This window comes from Drosophila mauritiana, chromosome X (assembly GCF_004382145.1).
Source record: "Drosophila mauritiana strain mau12 chromosome X, ASM438214v1, whole genome shotgun sequence".
NCBI lineage: Eukaryota > Metazoa > Arthropoda > Insecta > Diptera > Drosophilidae > Drosophila > Drosophila mauritiana.
This window is the reverse complement of record NC_046672.1, coordinates 17430145-17456702: the sequence shown is the minus strand read 5'-3', so window position 1 is coordinate 17456702 and position 26558 is coordinate 17430145. Positions and strand designations below refer to the sequence as shown.

The 26558-nt window shown below is 41.5% G+C and overlaps 3 protein-coding genes across 11 annotated transcripts; all 3 read right to left on the bottom strand.

Annotated features, from left to right (window-relative positions):
* Positions 1-8697: 8697 nt before the first annotated feature.
* On the bottom strand, positions 8698-15968 carry LOC117147040. Of its 6 annotated transcripts, none has more exons than XM_033313768.1 (12): positions 15894-15968; positions 14270-14795; positions 13666-14205; positions 13490-13603; positions 12492-13433; positions 12115-12430; positions 11747-11886; positions 11605-11610; positions 11149-11514; positions 10611-11087; positions 10403-10543; positions 8698-10347 (listed from the first exon to the last, which is right to left on the bottom strand). In XM_033313768.1, the coding sequence occupies exons 2-12, from the start codon at positions 14660-14662 to the stop codon at positions 10276-10278; spliced, it is 3507 nt and encodes a 1168-aa protein (XP_033169659.1). In that variant the 5' UTR covers positions 14663-14795; positions 15894-15968; the 3' UTR covers positions 8698-10275. The 6 variants fall into 6 exon arrangements, with proteins under 6 accessions (XP_033169659.1, XP_033169663.1, XP_033169660.1 ...); XM_033313772.1 differs by having other exon boundaries at positions 11747-11868; XM_033313769.1 differs by having other exon boundaries at positions 13490-13600.
* A 682-nt stretch (positions 15969-16650) lies between these two features.
* Positions 16651-26330, bottom strand: LOC117147589 (uncharacterized protein DDB_G0271670). Of its 3 annotated transcripts, none has more exons than XM_033314537.1 (6): positions 26238-26330; positions 18869-18963; positions 18300-18810; positions 17694-18234; positions 17432-17611; positions 16651-17354 (listed from the first exon to the last, which is right to left on the bottom strand). In XM_033314537.1, the coding sequence occupies exons 2-6, from the start codon at positions 18918-18920 to the stop codon at positions 17244-17246; spliced, it is 1395 nt and encodes a 464-aa protein (XP_033170428.1). In that variant the 5' UTR covers positions 18921-18963; positions 26238-26330; the 3' UTR covers positions 16651-17243. The 3 variants fall into 3 exon arrangements, with proteins under 3 accessions (XP_033170428.1, XP_033170427.1, XP_033170429.1); XM_033314536.1 differs by having other exon boundaries at positions 16651-17375; positions 17438-17611; XM_033314538.1 differs by having other exon boundaries at positions 17438-17611.
* LOC117147590 lies at positions 23527-26325 on the bottom strand. Of its 2 annotated transcripts, none has more exons than XM_033314539.1 (3): positions 26238-26325; positions 24964-25395; positions 23527-24915 (listed from the first exon to the last, which is right to left on the bottom strand). In XM_033314539.1, the coding sequence occupies exons 2-3, from the start codon at positions 25207-25209 to the stop codon at positions 23938-23940; spliced, it is 1224 nt and encodes a 407-aa protein (XP_033170430.1). In that variant the 5' UTR covers positions 25210-25395; positions 26238-26325; the 3' UTR covers positions 23527-23937. The 2 variants fall into 2 exon arrangements, with proteins under 2 accessions (XP_033170430.1, XP_033170431.1); XM_033314540.1 differs by having other exon boundaries at positions 23529-24906.
* Positions 26331-26558: the final 228 nt, after the last annotated feature.

Genomic DNA, 26558 nt, shown 5'->3' with positions numbered 1-26558 from the left:
TCATCATAAACGTCGACAATATTAGCTAAATTGACATATGGCCGAGGAACAGACACCAGAAGGTGGGCAAGAACTTTGCCAAAGCCTTGCTACACTAAACGACTGGATTTTCAAAAATAAGAATACATTCAAACCATTTGTGATAAAAAAATAGTACTTTCAATTTTCATACCCAAATTACCATTACGAATTTTTAAAAATTGAACACAAATTTTTTTGTTAAAGCCAAGATTTCCCTTTTTCAATATTTGCTACATTTTTGTTCAAGTGTACCAAAAGTTATAATAAAACGGATGAAATGCAGACAATTCCCAAGATAAAGAGGCAGTCTTTAAGTTTTTACTCCGCAAAGACTGTCGCTGCAGCAAAGTCATCTTGAAAGTTTGCAAATTAACCAAGACCATAAAGCGTAAATCGAATTAATTTGGCTAGGCGGCAATAAAGGTTAATCATCAAAAAATGAAAGGAATGCGGCAAAATAAGTTGACGATGATGACGCGGCTGGAATAAAGCTGGTGCGTCTTAACCCATGTTTTTGGTATAAATAATTCACTTAATTTCAAATCAACCAGATCTTAGTTTAAAATTCGGAAATGAGTTTGTTCAGGGAGATATTGAGCTGGGCTTGGGGCATATTTGAAAGTGATAAACCAGAAATGGAAATGGGTTAAAGGCTGAGATGAGATCCCTGGGCTTTTGTCTATGTAAATGAGATGGCGCCCCGAAGGCGCTCAAACTAAAGCAAAATGTATCTGTAGGGCAACCGAACAAAAAAAATGCTAAAACAGAAACCAAAGAGATGAGAAAGCAATCTAAAAGTTCTGTTCCATTTATTGACAATTTGTTTCAAAATAATTGGTGAAAGTCCTCATACCCCTTTGACCCCCCTTGACCCAATAACACTGACATCCCCCCCATTCCCTACCCTGTTAACTGCTAACAGCTGAGGGCTCCACTCATTTGGTTTATGCGTCCTTCGTCCTGCGTTCCTCTTCCAGCGCATAAAAGTTGAATGAACTCCACCGTGGGCCGCATATTCGCTCAGTGTGTTTGTTGTCTACTTTTTGAGGGCAGCAGGGGGGCGTGGTCACTTGCAAAATGCATGGAAAATTAATTGCCACCATGCAAATAACGCGAAAACGTCAATATTGTGCAAACTTTAGTGCAAACATAGTGCCTGCCATCAAGTTAAAGAGTTCTACAAATATGTTTTGTTTCAAATTCGTTAGTATACTAGTTTACCAGCTGAAATAATCCGAAAGTCGATTTTTAAGCCCGCTCTTTGACAAATCTTCAGTGGATTTTTATTTGTTTTTGAAAGCCACGTGCAGATCAATTGAATGACAGGTGGTAATGTATGAAATAATCCCACCATAAGCTTTATAAATCATAGAGAACTACACAAGAAAAAATAATGAATACTTTTAAACGGAAAAGTATTGTAGTATTGATTTATTTATATTGATTAAGTAATATTAGATAGCTCTTCAATAAATAAGTTGTGAATTATTACTAGAATGAATACTACGGATATAAATACACCTTTCTATCTCTTGAATTTTTGTTGTGTGTGCTTTTAAGAGGAAGGTAGAATCACCTGCGAATGCCACTTTAAAATATTTTATGGGTTTTTCTCCGCAACAAATCCTGAGCAGCTGCTGGTCACCAGAGCGGCTAATCTTCCTCTCCTTTTCTACTTTTCCACTCGGCATTGGCCGTCTCTTTCGTGGCTGCTTTTATGCACACCCTTCTTCATTTATGATTCCGTTTTACTTGCACTTGTTTTCAGTGATTTTCTCCATTTTCTAGCAGCAATTGGCTGCAAAAGCGCCTCTAATGTGGTCACTTCTTTGTTTTTTTTTTCTTTATCTACTTTTAACCCACATCGTGCCGTCTCTTTCCGTCAGCTAGAGCCATCTCTTTCCATTGGCAGCTTAGTGTCGCCAGAGCCAGCGAAGCGTGATAATACAATGAGTAGATAAGTAGTTGCGATTCGCAGTCTCGGTCTACTGTCGATGTCCAGATTGAAGTTGCGGATGTGCGAAAAATACCAAGCGTTGACATGTGGGGGTGACTCGGGGGTTAACATGGACACTGAAAACAAAAGTGGCAACACTAGAAATTTTGTTAATAAATTAATATTCACCAAATTTTGACTTAAAACCTGAAAAATCTTCAAATTGTATCAAAATCAATCTAAAAATTGCTTACAATAGCTGAATTTATAAAGGTAAAAAGTTTACCAGTACAACTTTCTTAACCATTTGAAACCATTCCCAGTTAAATTTTAAGAGAGTTAGTCGTCAAAGTTCTCTTAGCCAGCTTTCCCCACCACTATTTACCCCAATCGAAGCTGTTCCCACTATTCTATGTTGCCCCAACTGGGTACAGTGAGGACTGCGGCTGCGCGGATAAGTTTCCCCTCGCTGGCAGGAATCGTGCCTCAGGGGAAATCCGCGATTTATGAATGAAATCAAATTTACTACGCCGCTGGGAACAGTTCTTCTGGCTTCCGAGGACAAGGAACAAGATGTCCTCGCTGTGTTGGTTAGTCAAAGGTTCACGTTCTTTTAAGGTTGAATGACATGGAATTGAATGAAAAAAAAGTGCAAATAATAACACACAACGGAAAATGTGAAACAAACCAAACAAAATGCGACGGAAACTTAATTAAATTGGCTTCCCGTTGAATATGCAAAACCTAAAAGTCAATTTACCGTGGGCCATCAAGCTAATGTCCTCCATTCACGAACTGGATTTATGGATTGAATATAAAGCCAGATTTATGGGGATCAGATATGCGAGGTATTTTAGTGGCCATCGTCATCATTTGATATGCTTCCTGGACTCAAGCTCGAAATAAGACTAAGCGTGGGTCTTTGGCCAAGGACATGCAACTGATGTTTCACGCTCAGCAGCATTATTCATATCCTTGAGGATTTAATAGACTGTACACAAGTACTAGTTTTTACTGCCCGGCAAGGGGTTGAATAATGGCTTGTCACGAAGGATGAGAGTGCTTGATGTGCAACGACAAAGTGCAAGTTGATGTCTTGTTTGCTATTTGACTGGCTTCTCTTTTCAGGATGGCTTCGTCCTTTTGCAGTAATTTCCAAAAAAAAAATCCTTAACCGAAGCACTGCCTTTAAAGCCCACATATGTTGCGACTAGTTTTGGAATACCTCTCAATCTCCAAGTGAAATCTGAAATTTAACAAGTCCCTTTTCCAAATCACGAACTGCAACCGCTTGTGTTTATGGAGCGTCTTTTGGGCCACAGCTCGTATAGCACAGAAATATGCGCATATTTCGATGTCATTTTGCCTAACCGCTGCACTATGGGGCATTTGGCCTGTTTTTTTTACAAAAATTAATAACTCCTAAACTATGGGAGATATTTGGATGAATTTTTTTTTATGTGTTACATATGCCCCCAGGAATATTTTGGAAAAGTGGGCGTGCCCCCAACTCCGCCCCAATTTTTTATTTTTATTTTTTTTTTTAATTTTATATTTTTAAAGTTAATTTTTTATTTCAATATTGTATACAAATTCATAATCGTCTTCGTCTTTACAATTAATAGAGTCTGAAGAATCGGTGTCAGGTTCAAATTCGCAAGCTAACATTTGAAATTCAAATTTTGAATGACTTCTGGTGGAAGAAATAGTCGCTTATGTTTTCGAACGCGCCTCTTTATATTTATTGATGATATTATGGGATATTATTTATATTTGCCTTGGCTGGGTTAAAAAAAAGAATTTTAAGTATGTCTGCAAGATCCAGCAGGCCGCGCTTTCGTGCAGCTACCATTGCAGCTTGACCCAAAAGACGTCCGTTGTGGTTCTGCGCCCATACGAGTTCATCTACTTGCTGTCTTCGGCCACTCACACTTTTAAAATAATATGACGTTTTCGGGCATCCAGCTAATTTCCTTTCCTTTTTATTTTTCTCTTTTACCTTCAGGACTAGGTGATCTTCTAACCACTTTGAAAAAACTTTCATATATTTTTCGATTGCATTTTCTCCAATTTCGCAAAAGATTGACTGAAAACATTCGTTATTATTACTATTCGTTAATCATTCATTAAAGTCTAGCTTGCTATCAGAAAAATGCCCACTAATAAAAGTGCAAAAAGAATTTTCCTTTTGACGAACACCCTTTTGCTTGCGCCACACTTCCAGCAGGGCAGCATTGGCAATCGAGATGTTGTTCCCTAAAAAATGAAATTTCTCAAAAAACCGCAAAAAACGCACATAGAGACTACCTGATATGAGTTAGGAATTGAACACACTACAACATGGATATAAACACATACTGAACAAATTTGAACAAATTTTTATAGCTCTATTCAAAGTTGAAATTATTTTCTAACAGCTACATGTTGACACCACTTGCTAAATGTACAAATTGTTAGAAATAGACGCACACAATAAACAATATATTAATATATATACATAATACAAACCTGAATACTGATTATCTATTTCAAATTTTACTCTTTTACGATCTTCTTTTAAAATTTTAACACTTTGAAAGTTAAGCTAAATTTTGCGCGTTTTGCAGCCACCTGGTATATGCTCGCAACAGCCGACTTTTACAGCTGTTATTATAACAGTACACTGTTAAAATTACTTTTGCCGGCTAAAACATAATAGTCTAACGTATTTCCAATGTATTAATACTAAAATACTTCAATTTTGCATACTTGTGAAAAACACATTTTTGCAAAAAAAACAGGCCAAATGCCCCATAGCGCGCTGTGCACACTTACATTATACACAATGCCATAAACTTATGTTTGGCCGTGTGCGAAAGTGCACACAAAACTCTCCAGAGTGAGCTGCTGATCATAAACGGAAACGGAAGTGGCCACAAACGTTCGCACACAAATTCTCCAATATGGTATTTCAATTGCCTGTGTGTGCGATAACCGTAAAAACTATCAAGTGTGGTCCCACCAAGGAGGTAAACCTATACTTAAAGTAAAACGTTTAAAATCAAAATAATAAATGTAGCACAAACCCTGTGATTACGTTTCAAACACATTGTTTAAACATGAGATATACTTTTGTTTCTTTTAAAATTGTATTTCTAAATTTTCTGGATTTTTGCAAACACACTTCTTGGGGAGCAAAAAGAGACACCCAAAAAGGTGCGTGTGAAAAAGTGGAATTGGAGTCCGTGGAAAGTGGCTGAGATTGCTCGTAAAACCGGTAACCAAACCATTTTTCCGGCTGCGAAAGAAGCATTTTGGGACTTATGCTCTAGGCCAAAGCAGAATTGGCGAAAAATGCGGAGGCGAGGAAGCAAATGCATTCGGCTGTTGATTAAGCCCGGCTAATTGGGGGCTTTTCCGGGGGAAAACACGATGCAGCTGCCTCGATTGCATGCAAATGAGGCGCGAAAACCAGCCAGTGGCTTTAATTGTTATGTTTTGTTTCGGTTCTCGCTGCGTTTCGAGTGGCAAAAACCTCCATCAACCTTGTTGGGGCCAAGCAACGCAAGGTCATGCCCACTCCCCAACCTCCACAAAAAAAAACCGCCAGCCATTTTCGCCCACCAAGACCAACCACCCAACCACCCACGCAACTCACAGGAGACAACAACAAGAGTGCACAACACTGACATGCGGAGCGACAGCGACTGCGATTCAGTTGGGAAATATGAAGTATACGCCGAGTATACACGTGCGACACGGCGCAAAAGACAACTTATTTAACACATTATGTGCAAGTTCAAATATTCAACTTTAACTCGGGCTTCAACCCAAGACGACCCGCGCTCTCCCATTTTCCCATTTTCCCATTTGCCCATCTCAACATTTTCAGATCCTCCCAACTTCCATCACTTCATCGCGACATGTGCGAGAAACTTTTCCCTTTGCCAACAAACTTCTTCAGCTTGAGCTGAATCTTCCAAGGTTCCATGGTGGAGGAGCTGCTTCAGCGAAAATGCATGAAATTATTCATAGTTTCTTTGTGGCACAGGTAAGTACTAAATTACAATGTCTAACTTTTATGCTAATCATTTTGTTTTATTAAAGGAACACTTGTTACAGCCAATGTGTCACATAAGTTGCGTTTGTAAATTTAAATACGTATATTATTATTATTTTGTGTATGCCTTAATAACAAATCGCACCACTTGCTGGTCAAAGTCTTAATTCTGCTTTTTTTTGCGGCCATATATCTTAAACCACTGCAGTTTATGACAGAGATGCCTTCTGGTTTTGTGGCCAACGGTAAGGAAAGGGCGTCGTTCGCAAAAGGTGCGAATATGACGTGCACCTGGCCTGTTCACGCCCTTTTGACCACATCGCATTTTGATTAACTTTGCAGTTGCTGCTGTGTGCTGCCAAAAAGTGGGCGGTTCAAGGCGGGGGCGTGACAGATGCAGACGCAGATGCAGATTCACGGTAAAGCGCGTATTAAATTCCACTTTGGCGGCAGATGGACGTCCAGAGGAACAATTGCTTCGCATAATGCACGAAGGGGCTGGGACAGTGAACTCTGGCTTATACCGACAGGAAAGTAACAGTGAACTCTGGCTTATACCCAACGTAAAGTAACAGTGAACTCTGGCTTATACCTACCGGAAGGTGAAAGTGGAGTAGCTAATATAATTAATTGTTATCCATACATGTTTTAGATTTTAAACGTATAGCTTTTGCTTGAATTGCAAACTTTATACTTGGAAATGGTCAAAAATGTACTGGAATTTTACATTTGTACCATTATTTCCATTGTTATGTCCTATAAACAAATATTTCTTTGCTGCAAAATCAGAAATCCGTGCATTCATAACTTAGTTATATGTTGGCTAAATAGAATCAACTATTTTTCCTGCAATATATATTCTATATATTGTATATATATATATATTATATATTTTAGAGAAATGCAACATCTAAATGATCTTATAGTCGGTCTTCACTGTTGCCCATGTGTTTGCCCACCGACAAATGCGGCAAATGGGCAAACAAAAAAATGCATTGTCCCAGCGACAGGACTCCTTCGTTCCTCGTGTCACTTAATTTCCAGCGACAATAAAGCCAACAATGGCAATAAAGAGCCAAAAGACAAGCCACACAAAGAGCCACCGTCGACCACGAGTTGGCTGCGGAAAGGAGTGAAAGGACACGCCAGTCCGGGTTCGAGTCCTGCTGCTCCTTGCTCCTTGCTCCCTGATGGTCAATGGATGTGATCTGGTGCAGGATGATATATGACAGCCGCATATGGCCGCATGGCCATTTGAATGCACTTTCAACCACTGTGAAAGTACAGGTTTTATTATTTTGGGTGGAAAATTGGCAAGGAAAGGCGGTCTGGAAAATAAATATGTACTCTGCGTGCAGCGTTAATGCAACAGGGATGGAAGGAATATTGCTGAAAAATGCTCTATCATATGATAAAAAAAATATAAAAATAGCCGTTTTATTTTAATTTAAATGTTAACATTTAACAGCCAAGTTCACACTTCTACGTTTAGCACTGATTACTAGCGTTCAGTTTCATTCCTTACGTTTTCATCAGTGAATCAACTCATTTTTTATACAAAACTCGTGCGATGAATTGTCAAATCACTAATAAATAAATAAATAAATCACTATAAGAATTTGTATTATTTGATTATCAATTTATATATGTGCTTTTAATGACATTTTTTCTTTGGTCAAATCGTTCGCTTAATTTATATCCTTTTATATATTTTCCAACTCCCAAGTGCTGTTCGAATTCCAACAATTTATTATGCCTACTTTTCCTTGTCTGACTTTAATTAATATTTTTATTAATATTCACACACAATTTCGTTGCGAGAAATGCGAGAGATGAAAACCACAATGCCAACGTCGTTTTTAATTCGATTATAAAGCGTATGCAAAAAACTGAAATATGAAAAAAAAACATACATCATATACTCGTATTAATATTCCACCTTAATTCTGCATTCCCTTGGGGCCAAATAATTGCAATCCCTTTTCCGCAAAGGAGTTGTAAAAGTATTTTTAAATTGGACGTTTTTCTGGGCCACATCTGTAGTGAAGGGCTGTACACTGAAAGAAATATTTCGATTTGGCTAATACCATTTGAAATTGCTTTTTATTTATGTGCACTTAAAAAAAATTATATTTTTATGAACCCCTCCAGATGTGATGTCGAATGTAAAATTGTGTAAGCAGTGTGAAATGCGAAAGTATTTATATTTTTTATGTGCATTTCCACCAATGCAATTTCTGCGTAATTGGAGCAACAGTTTTTTGTGCCCGGAGCCGGAAACAGAAGCCAACAAATTGAGTTTTGTTTCCCCCCTGAAATTGTTGGGGCTCCGTCGTAAATCAAAAGTTGCTGGCAGCGAAATGGAGCGATGCTTTTTTACATTTCACGTAAATAATAACGGTTTGACTGCAGCAGCTGCATCAACAAGGAAAACATTTTTCGAATATGTGACCCCTGACCCCAACAAAACCATCACTCACCACCCATTATTCACCCCAATCAATTAAAGTTATACGCTTGAAGCAAAGGAAAACATTTGAAAAAGTTACACAAACTAAAGCTAATATCAAATTCCATTTAGGGAGATTAAAATACAAATTGTAATTATTTTGTTTATTATATTATATACATATCAGCTGTAAACTTACCTTGTTACTGTTCACAACCTGTAATCCAAGCCAAAATTGTTTAAAACTCGATGTTTGTGTATAAATGTAGTTTATTTTTGTTTCTCGCTGTTGTTTGCATTCGGTCACGTGTTAAGTATTAATAAATAAATTGCATTAGGTAGTATACGATTAGTGTTTGGTTTAAGAAGTTAGTTAGAGGCGCAGTAGCAGAGAGTTTCTATAGTGGGTTCCTTAGTGTGTTTGCCGTGTCCCGAGTAGCTTAGAAATTAATAATTTAATTGTTGTGGCTGTGTGTGTCGTCTGTGTTTTGCAAAAATATTGCACCTGCGCTTCCGAATGGCGATCAGAAGAATTCTATATATATATATATATATATATATATTTATATAAATATTATTAACTTGCGTCTTTTGTTGTTACCTGCACTTGAAATATTTAAAATACTCTTTTAGTTTAGTCGTTTCCATTTAGATTAATAACATATGTATACATATTGGTTTCAATTTGCTTTTGTGGTTTATTTGCCTTTTTTGTCGCTTTTTAAGTATGCAAAAATAAGCTCTCTCTCTTTCTTTCTCTCTGTGTCTATCCCTTTTGCTTTCTATGGCGCCGTCTCTGTCGTTTATGTGGCTCCGTCTCTTTCTTACATGTATGCCTTTGCTTAACAGAAACTAGACAATGCTGAAATTATTGTTCTTCGTATTACTTTTGCTGTTTTGCTTATTGTTTTCGCTTTAGATATATCATAATTATCGTACGAGTATATATCGTTATGTATATGGCAATAATCGATCGAGAAATGTGCAGTTTTCTTGTACAAACATTACATATACAATTAGAATCAATATGCGCTTCGTTTCATGTTTTTCTGACGCTTTTTAAATGCATTTATTTTGTTTGTTGTTTTGTTGGTTTTGCAGGCATGGCTTCGTTTGTCTAAGGCTATTTTTAATAATAAATATCGGTAATGGTATTGCAATAATTATCCGCAATGGCTCTATACAATAATAAGTTTAACGAAATCTAATCTTTTTTGGCATAAGGTGTGTTGCTTTTTGTTTCTTTTTATCGAAAATTATAAATGTAGTTAAAGAACTAAAGTACGGTTAATATACATGACAAATAATGGATTAGATCATATCATAAAAATTTGCTTGCAAGTAAATTCAATCGAATGCTTAAGCTAATGGATGCGAGGGAATTCGGGAAGGTTGGTATTTTCGGGACAATGCGTTTACAATTTTTTAAATACTTTACAATGACTGCTCACATACACTCGCACTGGCTTTAAATTCAGTCTTTTTCATGTACACAGATGGACAAAATGAACCAAAAAGTAGCATATTCTGTAACTGCAGTAATAATAATCTCTCTTGCAGTTGTGGTCGCTGTGGACACCTGAACGATTTGACGACGAACAATTAATCTCATTGTAGACTTAATACATTTGCAATTCATTTAAATTAACTACAATTATGCTCGCAATGTGAATACATAAAGACAAATAATCAAAGAACAATTTAAGACTAAACAAATTCCAATTTAAGGTCTCTTTGCGAATTAATGGAACTTAAAGCTGGTCAAGTTGCAGTTGACGAATTTATAGTTTTTCGATTCCAGCGTAGGCGTGTGAACAGTTGCATATATATTTATATATAGATTGGCGTCTCTTGACCGGTGAGCAAACGAAACATGGACGTGGGCATTGTCTTCATCAGGATCTGATAAGAAATATATTATAAATATAAGAATTAGGAATTTAAAAACGCATCATACCTCGCCCACTGAGGATGACAACAGCTTGACAATGGTATCGTGTGGCACGGCCACAACGCTCTGGTTGTTAATCTCAATGATGCGGTGGCCAACGCGTACTCCGCCCCGCTCAGCGATTCCTCCACGCAAAAGACTGCAGATCTGCATTAAATAAATAAATATGATTAGAAGCAGGATAAAAAGAGTTATTTGAACATTTTAAAATTACCACGCCATTTTGAACACTAAAACCCAACTGGAACAGCGCCTTGGGACGCAGGATCTTAACCTCGACGACAGGCGGACAGGGCACAACGGTGAACTTGACGGCAGTTTGGTTCTTGGCATTGCGTATGTAGCTCTGGCAGGTGGACAGCGGCAGTCCCACCAGGCTCATGCCGTTAATGGCGATCAGCTGGTCACCGATGTTCAGCTGGCCGCAGCGGGCAGCTGCTCCGGAACTCATCAGGTTGGCTATCACCACGGTGGGCAGCATGGAACCCCAGCCACTCTCTACGATCACCACGCCTAGGATCTCGCCTTTGGCCTTCGGCACAACCACCTCCTTTTGCAGCTCCTTTTTGGCAAAGATCTCCAGCTCGTCACCGAAAATCTCCTGGCTGTTGAGCACCTCCTGGTAGTCCATCTCTTTGGCCAGGCTCTCGTTTTCGATGCCGTTTGCCTTCAGGAACTCCATGTAGGCCACCTGGTTAGGTTTTGATTGTTAATTATACGTGCCAATAGGATTTTTAAGGGTATTCGCGAACCTGGAAGGCCTGTCCAATGGACTGAGCTATGAACTGCGCCTCATCGCTTTCGAACACGTGGCAGATCATTTTGGGCGTGCGATTGTGCTTGCTGAGTGGCTCTTTGGGCGGCGACTCCTCCTCGCCTATGCCCGGAGTGGGAACATCACCTAATGGACTTGTGATCGACGGATCCACAACACTATTCGGTACGAATCGGCGACGAGCCATCAGCACAACCAGATCGCCAATGTCGGCTATATAGGATATAGTACGCAGCGCATGGTCCATCATGATCTCCTTGAGATCCGTGTTAAGCACCATTATCTTTTCGGTTGATATGAACAGGTCCACTTCAGTGCTCGGCTGACTTTCGCCCTCGGGAGCCTGGTAAAAAATAACAAATCATATATTATATAATGCATTTACTTCTTAATAGTATCATTTGTCGACTGAAAGGGGCTAACGAACGCTTACCAAAGCCTATCGAGAGGAATGCGCAGCAGGGAACGAGAAAAGCGAACGAGAAAGTTTTTAGACACACACATAGAGCATAGCCTAGCGGGGTTTCTTTGAATGGATGTGCTTTTGTGTGCATCACCAGGTTTTCTTCACTTACCTTGATCCTGGAAACGGCCTCCTCAGCCTGCATCATTCTGGTCGACTTGGTCGGCTGACCCTCGCAGACAAGTTGAGTGGATCCAAGGTATCTGGCCCGAAACAACACGCCCTCAATGAGAACTTTAGGTTCCAAGAGACCTAAGGACGAACATTTTTTAAATTAGTTACGGAGTGCGTTAATGGTCTTCATTTCTGATTGTTAAAAAACAAAAGGGTAGTTTAAAAAATAAACCTAAACTTCTGCTGGGTAACAGAGACTTACGTGATGTCAGCATTAAATATATTTGAATTGCAGCGTGAAATGTTGAATCGGATTTCATATCAGTAAACGAACAACAAGGGGCGTTGATCACTGTGCTAACTTACCCTCTTTGTTCCGCGATTTGGCCTTCTTGTCCGAGTTGGCAGAGTCCTTCAGGGATTTAATAGAGCCCGTGGGACTTTTGGTGAACTGCAGTTTTTCCGGCGAGCTTATGGAGATGTCGGTCGTGCCCACGATCTGACAGATGTCCGGCGAATTGGGTGTCAGCGAGGTGCCGATGCCTTGTCGAATGGTGGCCGTCGAGTAGGTTTGCGGCTTGGTAGTATTCATTGGATTCGGATTGTTGTTGTCGGACGTGCCATTCAGATGCCCATTGCTGGCAATATCCGTGCCCTCATTGGCATTGTTATCAGCCAGGGTCTGTAAAATTATTATTTGTAATTATTTTAAGCTGATATCGCTGTATGTTTGCATTCCTTACCTGATCGGCGAAGAAATCCTGCTCATCGTGCCTCTGCTGACCCAACAGGCGATCTGTTTCCAGGTCGGTGTCTGGTTCCTCATCCGCCGCCGCACCTTGGGCCGCGGAGACCGTCGTCCCCTTGCGTGGAACCCAAACCGGTGAATCTGGATCCGTGGGCAGCACTTCGTCACAGAATTTCAGTTTTTCAGGCTGCGTTTTAGCACGCTGCAACGCGGAACGTATCTCCTTCATGGCCTCCTGGATTTCCGAAGCAGCCTGCGATGGCAAAGATCCTCCCCCAGTTACTGGTGTCACCCCCAGTCCTGATCCCGCTGACTTCTCTGTGTGAGTACCTCCCAAAGCTGCTGCATAAACCGCACCGTAGTGACTGTCCAGTGGATTATCAGCATCTGGCGCCATGGTCATGGATTCACTTGCATCGGCGATCTCGATTTGGGGTGGCGATGATGGAGGCGGAGCCGGGGGCATGGGCAGTGAGGCGAAGTCGCTTATCAGCGCCGATTGCGAGGCATCTGTGGTCAATGTGGCCAAGCTGGCGCTCATCACATTGTAGTCGGTATCCAGCCGCTCGCCATTACCGTTGTTCTCGTGGACGGGCTGAGATTGGGACGAGTGCTGCTTGTCACACACCACGGATACGTTGTTCTCCGTATCGGAGGCGTGGCCACTGCTTAGGCCATCTTCTAGGACAGGCATGCTCGTATACAGTTTACCAAAATCCGTGGGGCAGTTAATGTCGTTAGACAGACTGTCCAAATCACCGCAATTCGAATCGTAATCCGTCGTCTCGGGAGACAGGGTAAAGTTTCGGGAGTGTCGGCGCAGATTTGCCTCCAGTTCGGTGTCCGCCAAATCGCCGCTGCTTCGGCTATTCGAATCAATGTACAGCTCAATATCATTATGCTCCTGGTAGGCCGTCGCTGGATTCTGGTCACTGGGCTAGAAATCGAACAATCGTTACATATTTTAAAGATTTTCATTTCGTTATGACTCACTGGCTTCTTAGTAGGTGACCGGTGAACCATGTAGAGCTCATCTTTGGGTATTCTCGCCAGCCGCTGTCCTATATATGCCTGCTCCATGGGCGTAGCTGGGTACTCTTGTGGCTGCTAGTCAATCAAAATACAATGTTTAATGGGTTTCTAAGAATCTTGGAAGTAGGAGTACTCACCGAACTAGCGACATCGTCTCCACTTTCCGTGGTGTAATCTGTGTACCGCTTTTCGTCCTCCGGATTCGCCTTGAAGAACTCCTCCAGCACCTTTCTGGTCTCTGAGAATTCGTACAGGTAGTCGAAAGTAGGTGTTTTCTCGCGAAGCGTCCCGGAACGCTCTTCCTCGTGGTCGACCAGATCGATAAGGTTGCCCACAGATGCTTTTGCCGGGGCAGTCGCATTATTAGCGGCACTGGTGGTGGGCGAAACTCTTTGCGGGAAACCCGGCGGACGTTTTCTAGGACCACCCATGGTAATGGTATTTGTATTCGGTTGACTGCCAAATCGTCGCGGTGAACCCTCGTACTCGGCTATTGGCAGCTGTCCAATCATTTTGGTCACCTTGAGGACATCCTCATTGCTGCCTGGACGCTGGCCACTCGATGCCTTGTTCATCCAGTTGGTGTCGATGTCGTCGAACACCACGATCTCACCATCACGCAGGCACTGACCGTCCGCCTTGCCCACATCCGTTGGTGAGCCGGGGCTGGCCAATCCCTTAATGAAAGAAGCGGAAAAATCTCATTGCAGTGACTGAAACTAAGCCTCCAAGTTAACTTACCTGTGGCAGGACATCACGTGTCTCAAACTGGCTGCCCGGACTCCTACCCAGTCGGATTTGATGCAGCTGCGGTCGCTGGTAGTAATAGCCGCCAGAATCGCGTCCCGCATTCGAACCATAGCTGCCGGATCCCTGAACACCTCCGCCCGATGGTGAAAGACCCTGCAGCGGAACGTAGGACAGCTCGCCATTGAGATCCGGCGAATTGAGCACCGTGCTGGCTGGCGTCACATTTGGGCTACGGGTTCGCATCTCCCACACATAACGCTCCTGGTGTTGCTGCTGGTGCTGATGCGATTGCTGCTGCTGCGCCTGCTGGCCAAAGTTCATCTGTATGTGCGGTGGATTGACCATGGACTCGTTACTGCTGTCACTGCAGGAGTTTGAGTTCATGGCTGCACCAACAACTTTGATTCTCCAGGTATGAGGGACTGCGGCTTCGATAGTACTACTACTACTGCTCTAGTGCTGCTGCTGCATCCGCTGCTGCTGCTGCTGCGATTGCTGCCTCACTGTGGGCCACTGCCTGGGGGAAAATGGGTGATTAGTCGATGATCTAAGGCGGCAATGATTCACTGCGCTGCAGCTCAGCCCAGAAAAAAATCAGGGACAGGTGGTCGTGTCGATGACGTACTTCTGCTGATACCCTGCCGCTGCGTACTATATATTTAAATCGACATAGAAATACCCGGAGGTTTGCTTAGACATACGGCGATACGGACCACAAGGAACAGCACAGTAAAATGCCAATCTATAAAATTGCTGATTTGTTTATTTTTGGACCTAAGCCCATTGCTTTAAATTGGGTTTGCCCCAATCATTTCCTAATCATTCTCATGTGTATTTGTATCTTATTACAGGTCCTACCGCACCTCGTTAAATGTAATTGAGTTACGCTAATAATAAGTATTCCATTGTTTCGAGCTTCGGTTTGTTGCTGCACTGGTTTGGTAACCTCTGGTTGTGGTGACCCCCTGGCTGGCCAGCGCAATCAATGCGGGCAATTAACCCACTATTGCCTGTCCATGTGTCTATATGTGGACACCTCTTTCACGGCCCCCCGCCACGGTTGCCACTGACCGAGCTTGAGAGTTTCCCGAGTTCCGGAGCTACCGTGCCCGTGGTTGATTGCGCACACGTAAACTTGGCCTCCAAAAGTCCTCGCGCAGGCAAAACAAACGCAGGAAGCTGCAGCCAGACACAACAACCACCCACGCGAAGGTTGAAGGATGTGTTGTGGGTGGTGGGCGGTGCAAGTGGGTGGTGCCAGGGGGCGGTGGTGGTGCTGGTGTTAAACCCTTTGTTGTCGCCGATTGTTGCAATCACTCAGCACTTTGGAGGCGTGGGAAAAAAACAAACTCCCCGTTACCGTTATGTGTGTCTATCCATGTGCGTATTGTTAAAAATCAATAGGTTTGTCGTGTTTTTTTTTTCGCAGCTCCTTGGCTTTTCGTTTCGTTATTTTTTGGTGGGGGCACCGCACAACACAACACTCATGCACACACTCGTCGCACAACGACGCACACACGCAGTGCACTCGAGCAACAACAACTGAAACTGCGGCAACAACAACACGGCCAGCAAATAGGCACGAAAACAACACCTGTCGCGGTTTTATATTTACCATTTAATTCATATTTATTGCACTACTCCTTCAGCAACTCGATTGGCGCAGAGCGATTGGCAGCAATATAGATAGTCTCTGCTAGACATCGATGGCCTATCGATTGCTATCGACAACGAACAGCCCGGGCAGTGTTGAGCAGCGTAAGAAGGTACGATTCAATTCGTACCTAAATAAACATTAATATAAATTAATTTTAATATATTAATATTCTAAATAGTTTTCTTTTCTTTCTTTATATCCACCCTAGCTTTACTTGACTTTACCCTTTCTCCTGCACCTTTTCCTAGTTACGCGGTGCCGTCCACTTTCCCAACACTACCTGTACGATGAATTTCTCAACAGTCTGGCCGCGCCAATTGATAACACTTTTTCGAATAATTTCAGTTTAGCATTTAATGATTAATGTACTCTATCTGGGTTTTGTTTTTCGTTTAATATTTGCAACATTCGAACGGATAGTACAAGTACAAGTGGTGTATAAAAGTTCGATGAGCAAAATTGACAAGGATTGTGTGGCAGTAAACAGTTTTTCTTGTTCTTCGTTAGCTTATAATTCATTTTATATATTTGTGTATATTGAAACAATTTCTTGCAGCTTTGCCAGAATTTCAGTGATAATAATTCGTTTGTTCAAGATTTATAGAGCCATTTAAATTGTAACTGAAAGTTTTGTTTTTCCATCGAAAACTTAATGAATTAATTTAGGAATTAGATACGGCTTATTTTCCCAAAAATTCTAGCAAAACCGGTGTGGTTGTGTGATGTTTTCTTTTAATTGTTGTTTGCTTGCTTCGCTTTTAATACATTAATTACAGTGTAAAGTTGCTCTATAGGCTAAACTGGAAGGAATGATTGCATGTAATTGTTGGACACAAAGTTGGAAACTTAATAAATAGTGTTTTCTAAAATTAGACTTGGGTTGGGAAGGGCGATAAAATAGTCAACAATATAAATAAGGTTTAATAATTAACTAACAGATACGAGTACAATGGGCTGGTTTACAAAAATGGAGAGCGGGAATCGGTTTAGTGGGGAAGTTGTTAGGGAAAGGCTTTAACTAACAGCCAAGGCCAACAAAAACATTGCGCACTTAGGATCTACACGTACACTAAACATAATTTTGGTAGTTTTGGGCTTAAACTAGTTGCTCGTTTGGTTGCCTAACATTAGTAAATACATACACGCGCTTAAAAACTACGCTACTTAATGATTATGATGTCTGGTTGTCAAATCAGGAATGGAATTTAATTTCAAGAGCGAAACCAAACAGAATCGTAATCAAAATCGAACCAAAGTGGTAAAATAAATGATAGAGGGGGGTGGACTTCCAACGGGGAAGGCCGGAGATTAAAGCTTTGTATGTTTGACCGTATCCGTCCAGTAGTTCTGTATTGTCATCGCCTCCAGCGAATTGAGAAACGAGTCGTTGTCCAGGCTGTACATCTCATCCGAATTGTCCTGCAAAATCAAGAGAGAGAACTATTTAGTGCATAGGACATTCAAGCGCCACTGGCAATTGGTCAACGAATCCTTACACTCACCCGCATCGTGCTATCATCGATATAGACACTTGAGTCTGGTTCGCTGAGCGCCTGCGGTTTGTTCAGATACCGACGACGGTACAGGACGATCCCAATGGTGCCCACTGTGCAGCAGACGCCGAAGACAGTGAAGCAAATCGCCGAAATGGCACCCGCATCCAGGAAGTACGTTCGCTGCAAATAGAAGAAAAGCATGTTACTTTTGAAGCAAATTTTTCAAGTGATATCGAATTCAGCCATGATTAGTTTCACCCACCTGAATGGCCAGTGCCTCGGATGAGATATTGCCCTCGTCTCCGACGCCTCCGTCGTAGAATCCGGATCCGGCCACGCTCCCCGCCACGCTGGGCGCCGCGGAGGCGGATCTGGTCAGAAGACTCTTCGTGTCGCCGGAGAAGTTGATGTAGCGATTGATGTGCTTATACTCCGCGGATAGAACCTTCGATTTTCGCGACCTATGCTCGCTTTCGGCACGCCTTAGTTCATCCTCCTTGTTGGCATTTTCCAGGGTGAATGGCGCCTTTTCGCCCTCGGCCGTGACCGCTGACCCCAAGCCACCACTCGCACCCGCCAGCAGCTCATCGGATAGCCACTCCGTGTGGATCTTTGGCGTGGACGGCGTAGCCGCGGAGCCAGCTGGCGTCGAAGTGGATGCACTGCCTCCGGCTGGTGGTATTATTGCAGCTGCCGGCGATGTTGCCAACACTTTCGCGGTGGTGGTTGTTGTGCTGGCCGGACTACTGCTGCTGATTGCAACAGGTTTTGTGGTGGTGCTACTGCTGCTGCTGCCATTTGTACTAAAGTTAAATATTTCCGATCAGTTCGAATTGTTTAATTCAGCTTATTTTGTTAGCAAACTCACCTAGTGCTACTGCTAAAATTCGTAAAGTTATTCAGCTGGTCGGAGGTGAAATCCGCCGATCGCTTGAACTCGAATTGAGCCAGCTCTTCGTTTGCTACAGCGTCCTCGATATCCGCATCCGCATCTGGATCTGCATCTGCCTCATCCTGTCCGCGCTCCTGATCGCGAATCTCATCCTGCTCCTGCTGGTCACGATCGTTGAGCGGCAGCTCCTCCTCCTCCACCACCTCATCCTCCTCCTGCAGCTCCACTGCCTGTTCAACATCATGGACCTGCGCCAATTCGGGGTTACCACCATAACTGGGGGTCACCACCGGACGGGTGGTGGTGGGTCGGTGGGTCAGGTCCATGATGTTGCTCTGGGTGGCTGGGCCCCACATCTGGGTGACCGTCGTTTGGTAGAGCTTGGTGGTGCGCACGGGCTGCGGTTGGGATTGGGTATGCGGGCTGGAGGTCAGTGACTCCGCCTCCTGGCTGGGATATGTGTGGACATGGCTGGACAGCAAGTTAACTGCGAGAAATGTAAGTGTCTTCAATTCACTAATACATCATTTTTGTATTGCACTTACCACTCAGGATCAGGGTTATCCAGAACCAGTGTGACCACCAGTAGAAAGTCATGATGCGTCCCGTTCTGTGATCTTGCGACGACTGCTCCCAAACGCTGGAAGAGATGAGGAGAAAGAGTGGGTGAGGATGAGTCAGTGGCTCGGCTTGGGGGAAACAATTGGCATTAAGTGTGTGAAGCTCGATGAAGTCATCGAAATCGCGTTTTCAAAAAAATACGTTTCGTATTCTGAGAAACGGGTTTAGTCGCCTGTCGCCCCGGAGGAGTTGCCATTTTTGGGCATTTCTGGGTGCCCTCGATATCATCCCGCCTACACAGGAAAAAAATAATCCCTTCAGACGAAGCGAAGTTCCAGCATTTGGATAACGATATTAACATATAAAACATTAAGCTCCCTTTGGCTAATATAACTATTAATAATTGTTTTTTAATGCTTTTTAATAATATTTCTGGTGCACAAACACCCCCACCCACTGAAGGTCGACGACTTGTGTGTTGTAAACAAAGGCCATCTTCAGTCCCATCTTCGAATGATTATTTTCAGCCAGCCCATCCCTTGTTTCTGTTTGTTAATTCCATTTCGAGTTTATGCCCACGCCAAAAAAAAAAAAATTTTTTTTTTAAATATATAACCATCTTAAATGGCTCTGACTGTATGGGCCAACCACTTCGAGCCTCTCGTGCTGGCTCTTAATTGTTTTGCCGCTTTGTTCTGGCCAACTGGCAATACAAATAAAGCCAGGAAACTGAAAATGAATGGGTTCGAAGCAGCGATGCCCATTAAAGAAATAACAAACAAACAAAGACTTTTTCGTTGAGCAGCAAAAATAAATACACTTTCGAAATATGTATAATATTTTTAATAAAAATCTAAAATTGAATTAAGTCCGCAGTCGAGTATACCCCATTAAACGCCAATTGCGTGGCAATGAAAAAATTAGCATTCCAACTTTGGGCGGCTGTGAAAATACAAAATTTAGTGGTAGCTGCTGGGTTTTTGTTGTTAATGTTTTCTCTTTTTTTTTGTATTTTGTTGCTGTTGTACACAAACTTTTGGCAATTCCAAGAGATTCGAAAACCACAATTTGAAGCCCGGCCTAATTCGCATTTGTGAGGCACGTACATTTGCTTGTGCTAAAAAAAGCGAAGCGAGAATTTGTTAAACTTATTATACCCATTTATTTGGGTTAATTGTCTTGTTTGAGCTGTGTTCTCCGGCCGATAAGATATGTGGTGGTGGAATATCCATCTAGACATGCTGGCGGCCGATGAAAGTGCACTTGCAACATTACGCATACGCCACTTGGCACACGGCAAGCTTGCCACCCAACTACAAACATACATACAAGTACATGTACATAGTTGACATGACGGCATGGTGCGTTAAAGGTCACCAAATTCATTTGGCCGCCTGCTCCATGTTTTATGCTCCATGGCAATTCGCGCGGCTATAAAACAAAACAGCAATTGTTTAAAGCCCGCCGGATTCATTGTAAACAAAGGCAGGCAAATGGAGAAGTTCTGCGAACCATAACGAATGACATCCATACCACACTCAGCCCCAGCTTCCAAGCCAAGGGGCATGTATGGTGTGGCATGGTGTGGTATGGTGTGGTATGGAATGCTATGCAAATCTCATCAGCATCGTTAAACAATTTGCCCAGCAGCAGGCGAAGAAAGAGATGCAACTCATATACAGTTCGGTTCAATAAAATAGCCACGTCTATTAAACTTATAGAAACTAAATTTAAGAGAGATTCAAACATTTTATACCACTAAAATACTATAATAAGTAACTAAGAAGTACTTTTTCATGATCACTGTAGTGACGAAGCGCACATGAGGAGCATTCGCAAAACTAAAATCTGCTATGGTTGTTTGATAATCGCATAGAACAGTTTTGGAAATAAATCAGAAACTTTCAAAACAGTGGTTTTAGTGCTGTTTTTTAAACAGAATATATACTAATTAATAAGATTTTTTTAATGTCGTTTTAAGTTACTCTTTTGTATTGAACTTGGCTGTACCATGTCTGTGGGCCGCATTTTCGAATCGGACTCAAGGCCCTGTATGCAGACCATTTCATAATACCACAAAGGCAGACGCGAGCAAAGAAAACGTTGAAGAAAAACCAAATGCACTTTCATATGCACGCAAAAGTGGAGCAAGTGCCTCCACATTGCAATTAAGCCCTGCCGCAAAGAAAACACGAAGGGAAACACACATGTTTGCCTTGTCGTTTCATCCGATACTCTTTTTCACTTAGCCATAAAATGCATACTTAAATGTTAATCAACATTCGCAGTCATAACTTAAATGCTTGTTAAGCTTATTCAACAGAATTTAAGTCGCTTGACTAGTGACCTGAATAGATTCAATCGTAAAAGTTAATAACCAACAACTGGAATTCATAATGGTACCAGTTCGACATCATTTATTAGACACCTAATTATATTGGTTTATCATATCTGGAATATCATTTTTATTTGGTTTAAAATAAAGTTAAATAATAATTTCACTATGTAATTGCTTAAGAGAAATTTATACAGGCGGTGTATAATTTTATAAATAATTCTATATCTTTTTTTTATGATTTTTCAGTCTTGACAAAACTGAAATACCCGATCGAAAGAAAAACTAACACCTCAACGGCGGAGAACACAGCAAAAATTAAAGAAAATGAAAACAAGGCAGCCTTCAAGTGCAGGCGACAAAGGCGAAATTGAAATGGCAAAGTGCAATAATTATATGCAGGGGGGCGGGGCTAAAAAGGGGGCGGTGGGCGTCGCTGGAAAAGTGGGTGGGAAAGTTGACGCTCACTTTCTACACGCGGCACGCAAAACTTAAAGCTGAAATCCCAGCCAATGATTATGTCTTCAGAGTTCCGAGAACAGTGCTGTATTACTTAAAAAAATCTCAATTAATTTAGGCAATATTTAAGTTGATAATCGAAATTCCTGAATCTGATTTAATGTGAGAACTTGACTATTTTAGAATTTGAACAACTTTGAATAAATGGCGTAGTGTTAAGGTGACCTCATCCAATTTCGTTTTGAATGCCGGCCATTGTGCTTAAATAAATACATATTTATTAAAATTAGCAAACAATTGTTACTTTCGGCACAGTCGAAACCCATTTAACTGGTTGTCCCTGCAATTTTCCAGCATTTCACTTATTTTCACCGCGAGGCTGTGGGCTTTCTTTGTCTGCGAAACAGTCTGCCCACTTATCTAACAAATAGCTTAATTTCTTGGTATGCAAATCGAAAGTGAAGGCTCCCTCACTTCGCAGAACAAAGTGAAATTTCATTTTCATGCGCCCAGCATACGAACAGATCGGAGTAAGTGTGCCAGTAACGTGCGTTTCGCAATTGCAAAACAATGGACAACTCTAGCCCTTAGTGTTTAGATCGCATGTATTTGAATACGACCTTTGATTTATTATAAAATAATTCATATTATATATTCAGCAAAGAAAGTGTAGGACTTGCAATTACTACGGAAGACGAGACACTGAGACAAGCCACTCCTCGGTATTCTGAGCAGAAGCCATAGAAGCCATCTTGGCCATCTTTCCACAATAGAAGCCATCAACAGCATAAACAACACAACATTCTACGTCTCAACGATCCGCGACTTACTCATTAAACATGCTCCTAAAGTCAAAATTCTAGCCAAAGAAGCAACAATCCTGCCCTTGATAACTATCCCAAACTTCAACCTCACTGATCTGTTAATATCTTAAAGGCAAACATGACCAATTACCCTGGGTACCAATCGGTTAAAACAACAAACGTGAACATAACCGATTATATCAAGCGCTTGAATTTCTGAACAAATTCAACCTAATCCATCTGGTGTAAACAAATAGCACATATCTGTAATCCCCAATTAATGTTAATCAATGTATCTTATCGCAACTACTTGTACATAATTCTAATTGTAATTGTTGTAAACTAATACCTAAGTAGATATTAAAGAAGTGCGGCTAAAGCTATAACTATTGTCTACAATGTACTAATGAATAAATAAAATAAATATTTCACTAAAGCTAATTATTATATCACCTAGAGGTAACGTAAGTCTTTGCCACAAATCTGATCTTTGTTCAGATCAGATATAGTTTTCTCCATGTTCAAGATTGCGCAACAAACTCGAACGATTACAGAGTAATTACAAAGATATGTAAATAAATACCCCTTCACAATTTAATTACCCTATTGCATTTACACTAATGATTTTGATATCCAAACTACTTGAATAATTCACCGCGTTCAATGACCAACACGCTTTCTATTATAAATGATTTGACAAGCTAATACACTAGCTTGTATATAAAGTCATATAAGTAAATGTAATTACATTAAGTATATCAATCAATCGTAAGTGGTTTCATCAATTGCCTTTTCGCAGGTGTTATCAATATCTTTGATAAGATAACGAGCTTAGGCCAAAATTCTAATCATAATGGAAAAGGAAATCATACAGATGACAACTGCTATCTTAACACTTTATAAGGCAACTCATCTTATTTGATTTCTTATTTTACTTGGCCAACAAAAAAAAAAAAAAAAAAAGCGAACCCCTTTTGTTGCCATTGGTTTGGTAATAGTAGAAAACCAAACTGTCCGCCAAACAATCGACGCTGACTAGTTGATTTTTTCCTTTATTTCAATTGTTGGTTGTTGTAAGCTGGTCGATTTGTTCATTCACATCTTTTCGCAGGTTTTTCACTTTCTTCCAACCGAATTGGAAGTGAAATTTGATGTCATTTCTGTGTGCATTCGAATGATATGGCATTTACATAAATTCTAGTCGAGGTAGTTCGGATGCGTACAATTCGTTTATCTTCGGTTGCATCATTACAAAAGATGGTTAAGTGTAATTGGCTTACAAATATATGGAAAATATTTGTAACATTACAAATGTTTATTAATACATAGATGCAAAATAATCATTAGGATTACGGAATTGGTTTGTGTGTTACATTAGCAATTTTTTTCAAATGGTGTTGAGTGATGAAGAGATTTTTGAATGCTACCCTATTCCGATTTCCCTCCGGATTCTTTTTTACATCGTGTTGCCGTGGTTTGCGCTACGAGAGCAGCTGGCATTGGCGTCCTGGGGCTCACCGAACATAAATTGCGCAACATATTCCGGAATATACACCGGCCAGCGAGGATGCTGCTGCAATTCGGCCTGATAAGTTTCGCTAATCAATGGCGGTTGATTTGGATTGGAACCTTGAGCCGGCCACGTTTGGTTATGCTTTGGCATGAAGCGTGACTGCTGGGACATCGGAAAACCAGTAGGAGGAAAGCCGTAAGCGGATGGCAGGCCCACTGTCGATTGAGCGTTGTAATAGGAATCGGGATTAGAGCCGAAATCGTACTCCGATTGGTAGCCATTAAATTGGAAATTCGGGTTCACGTTGCCCGGATAATTTTCGCGCAGATTGCGGATTACGGTCATGAAGGCCTCCTCCAATGGAACATCCTTCCGGCGAGAATTGGTGCCATCCGCAGTCGATTGAGCATGGCCCGACCTATCGGCACCCAAGACAGAGCCTCTCGGCGAAGAGTTGAGACCCGGCTGGGATTCCGTCTTCGGGGGCTCAGCTTTGTTGGAGCCATTGGCAGTGTCAATGGTTTCGCTGGCCTCCGGTGAATAAAACTCCGGATATGAGAAGAAATCATGGGCAATCTTCTTCAGATTCTGCATGCTGAATGGGTCAGCTGAAGAATCGCTAGTTCCGAAGAACCCCTGGCTTTTAACCGATTGATTGGGCCAAGTGAGCGTGGCGGATGATGAGCTGCTATCCGGCAACTCCTGACCAGATGAGCCCTCCTTGGGTGGAGGACCGATCACTGCGGTAGGCCCGTCTTGCTTATTGGCCACAACGCTTGAATACAGCGGCTGCATCTGCTTGGAACGGCCCTTGTCCTGCTGATTGGGCTTCTCCTGCTTGGATGCTTCATTGCCATTGTGTTGCAACGAAGGATTCTTGCGATTGCGTTGCATCTGCTTGGTTGGATTAGGCTGAAAGTACTATTTTATGGGATAAGCCCGTCGTTTGCACTATACTTATTGCTTCACCTGTTTCACATTGTCCTCCGGCACCACGTGGTCTAGCCCCTGCACTGGCACCTTTCCAGCCGCATTCTTGCGCTGTTTCTTGGTATAGGCAGGGTTCGGTGGCATGATGGACTGCCTCATCGACGGCTGCTGGATAATTTTTGGTGGTTCCAAAGTACACGCGGCATTTGCTATGTTCTGATTTTGTGATTTGATCAAACGTTTGAGTTGCGCCTGTGACATTCTAGGAAATTTTTTGTGTGGCATGTTGATTGGAATTTTATGTTTTTTTCAAACGTTAGTACGTGTAATCCGGAGGTATACGAAACTGAATAGAGCTCAGGCAATTCCAAATGACATTCGAGATGACAGAAGGCACTGCTTACTTGAAATTTGTTGGCGATTCTCTTTCTAGAACATGAGGTTAGGGTTCCCACTTTCGGCCAATCACAGCTAAGTTCATCGGCAAGTTAAAAAATACTGGATTTATCTAAACTTATTTAAACACTAAAATGAATTATGCAATACTAGATAAATGTGTAGGTATGAAAACATTATACAGCACTGGATATATCGAACTTATTCCAACAACACTTAACCTAATTGTACAATACTAGATAAACAAGATAAGATGGACATAAACATACGCAGTACATGAAAAACTTATACAACACTGGATGTAAATCAAAACAAAAACAAACTTAACTTAATTTGGATTCAAAACACAGAATCAAATTGTGGATTATTTTAGGCCAAGCCATTGTTGAGTCTTAATAATATTATTAATTTGTGATAATGTAAATTGAATTTCATTACATTTTTCTTATTTGAAACATTATTTGCTAGCCTAGAAAACAACCTCTATATGTATGTAAGTATGTATGAATGTAACCTTATAGGGACATCATTTGAACCTTCTGTTTTCCACATCATCTTTAGATTGATGTACTGTGAATATATCATCGTTTTACGCAACTTCCCCCCCCGTGTTGTACACCCCCCGGGCCCAACAAAATCCCTATGGCAACAATGGCGAATGCCCAGGTGCCATTTCCATGGGCCCCCAAAGCCCAAGTTGCGTTTTCAGTTCACTCCGCATTTCGTCTTTTGGTTTTTGCTATTGTTTTGATGGAAGCTGCAATTGCAGTTGCAACTGCTGACTGGCAACCGGATATGGTCACGAAAATCTGAAATCTCATATCCATATGCGAGTGAGGCTCTTCTGCATATGATTTGCAGATTGCTGTTGGTTGTTTTCCCTTCCCGATTTCCCTTATTTTCCTAGCGTTACTCACAGTTGTAGTTGTTCCTACTTCGATTTCCTGTGTGTTGAGTTTTCCTTAGTATTCCGCCCTCTTGGATATTTAATTTGTTTCCTTCTTGTACTCCAGATGCAACTGCAAGTAAATCAAGCAATAAAATTAAACATTTTTTAAGAAAGAAATGTATATTACTTTAAGACCCGTGCCGATGTATATTTATATACTACTTTTCTAACAACTTTTCAAAATTTGATGTAAATTTCCAAGCTACTCAAGTTGATTAGTTGACTGGCACAATACTGACTTGAAGGACAATATCTAGATTACTCGGATCTCAAGATCTCTGCTCTGTTT

Excerpts from the sequence above, each read along its gene's own strand:
- LOC117147589 (XM_033314536.1), bottom strand. The coding sequence starts at position 18,920 with ATGACTTTCTACTGGTGGTCACACTGGTTCTGGATAACCCTGATCCTG. Across the intron at positions 18,235-18,299 it reads AATTTTAGCAGTAGCACTAG|TACAAATGGCAGCAGCAGCA; the intron begins GTGAGTTTGCTA and ends ATTTAACTTTAG. Across the intron at positions 17,612-17,693 it reads CCGAGGCACTGGCCATTCAG|CGAACGTACTTCCTGGATGC; the intron begins GTGGGTGAAACT and ends TTCTATTTGCAG.
- LOC117147590 (XM_033314539.1), bottom strand. The coding sequence starts at position 25,209 with ATGCCACACAAAAAATTTCCTAGAATGTCACAGGCGCAACTCAAACGT. Across the intron at positions 24,916-24,963 it reads CGGAGGACAATGTGAAACAG|TACTTTCAGCCTAATCCAAC; the intron begins GTGAAGCAATAA and ends CCCATAAAATAG.
- LOC117147040 (XM_033313768.1), bottom strand. The coding sequence starts at position 14,662 with ATGAACTCAAACTCCTGCAGTGACAGCAGTAACGAGTCCATGGTCAAT. Across the intron at positions 11,088-11,148 it reads CCATTGGACAGGCCTTCCAG|GTGGCCTACATGGAGTTCCT; the intron begins GTTCGCGAATAC and ends AAACCTAACCAG. Across the intron at positions 10,544-10,610 it reads TTAGTGTTCAAAATGGCGTG|ATCTGCAGTCTTTTGCGTGG; the intron begins GTAATTTTAAAA and ends TATTTAATGCAG.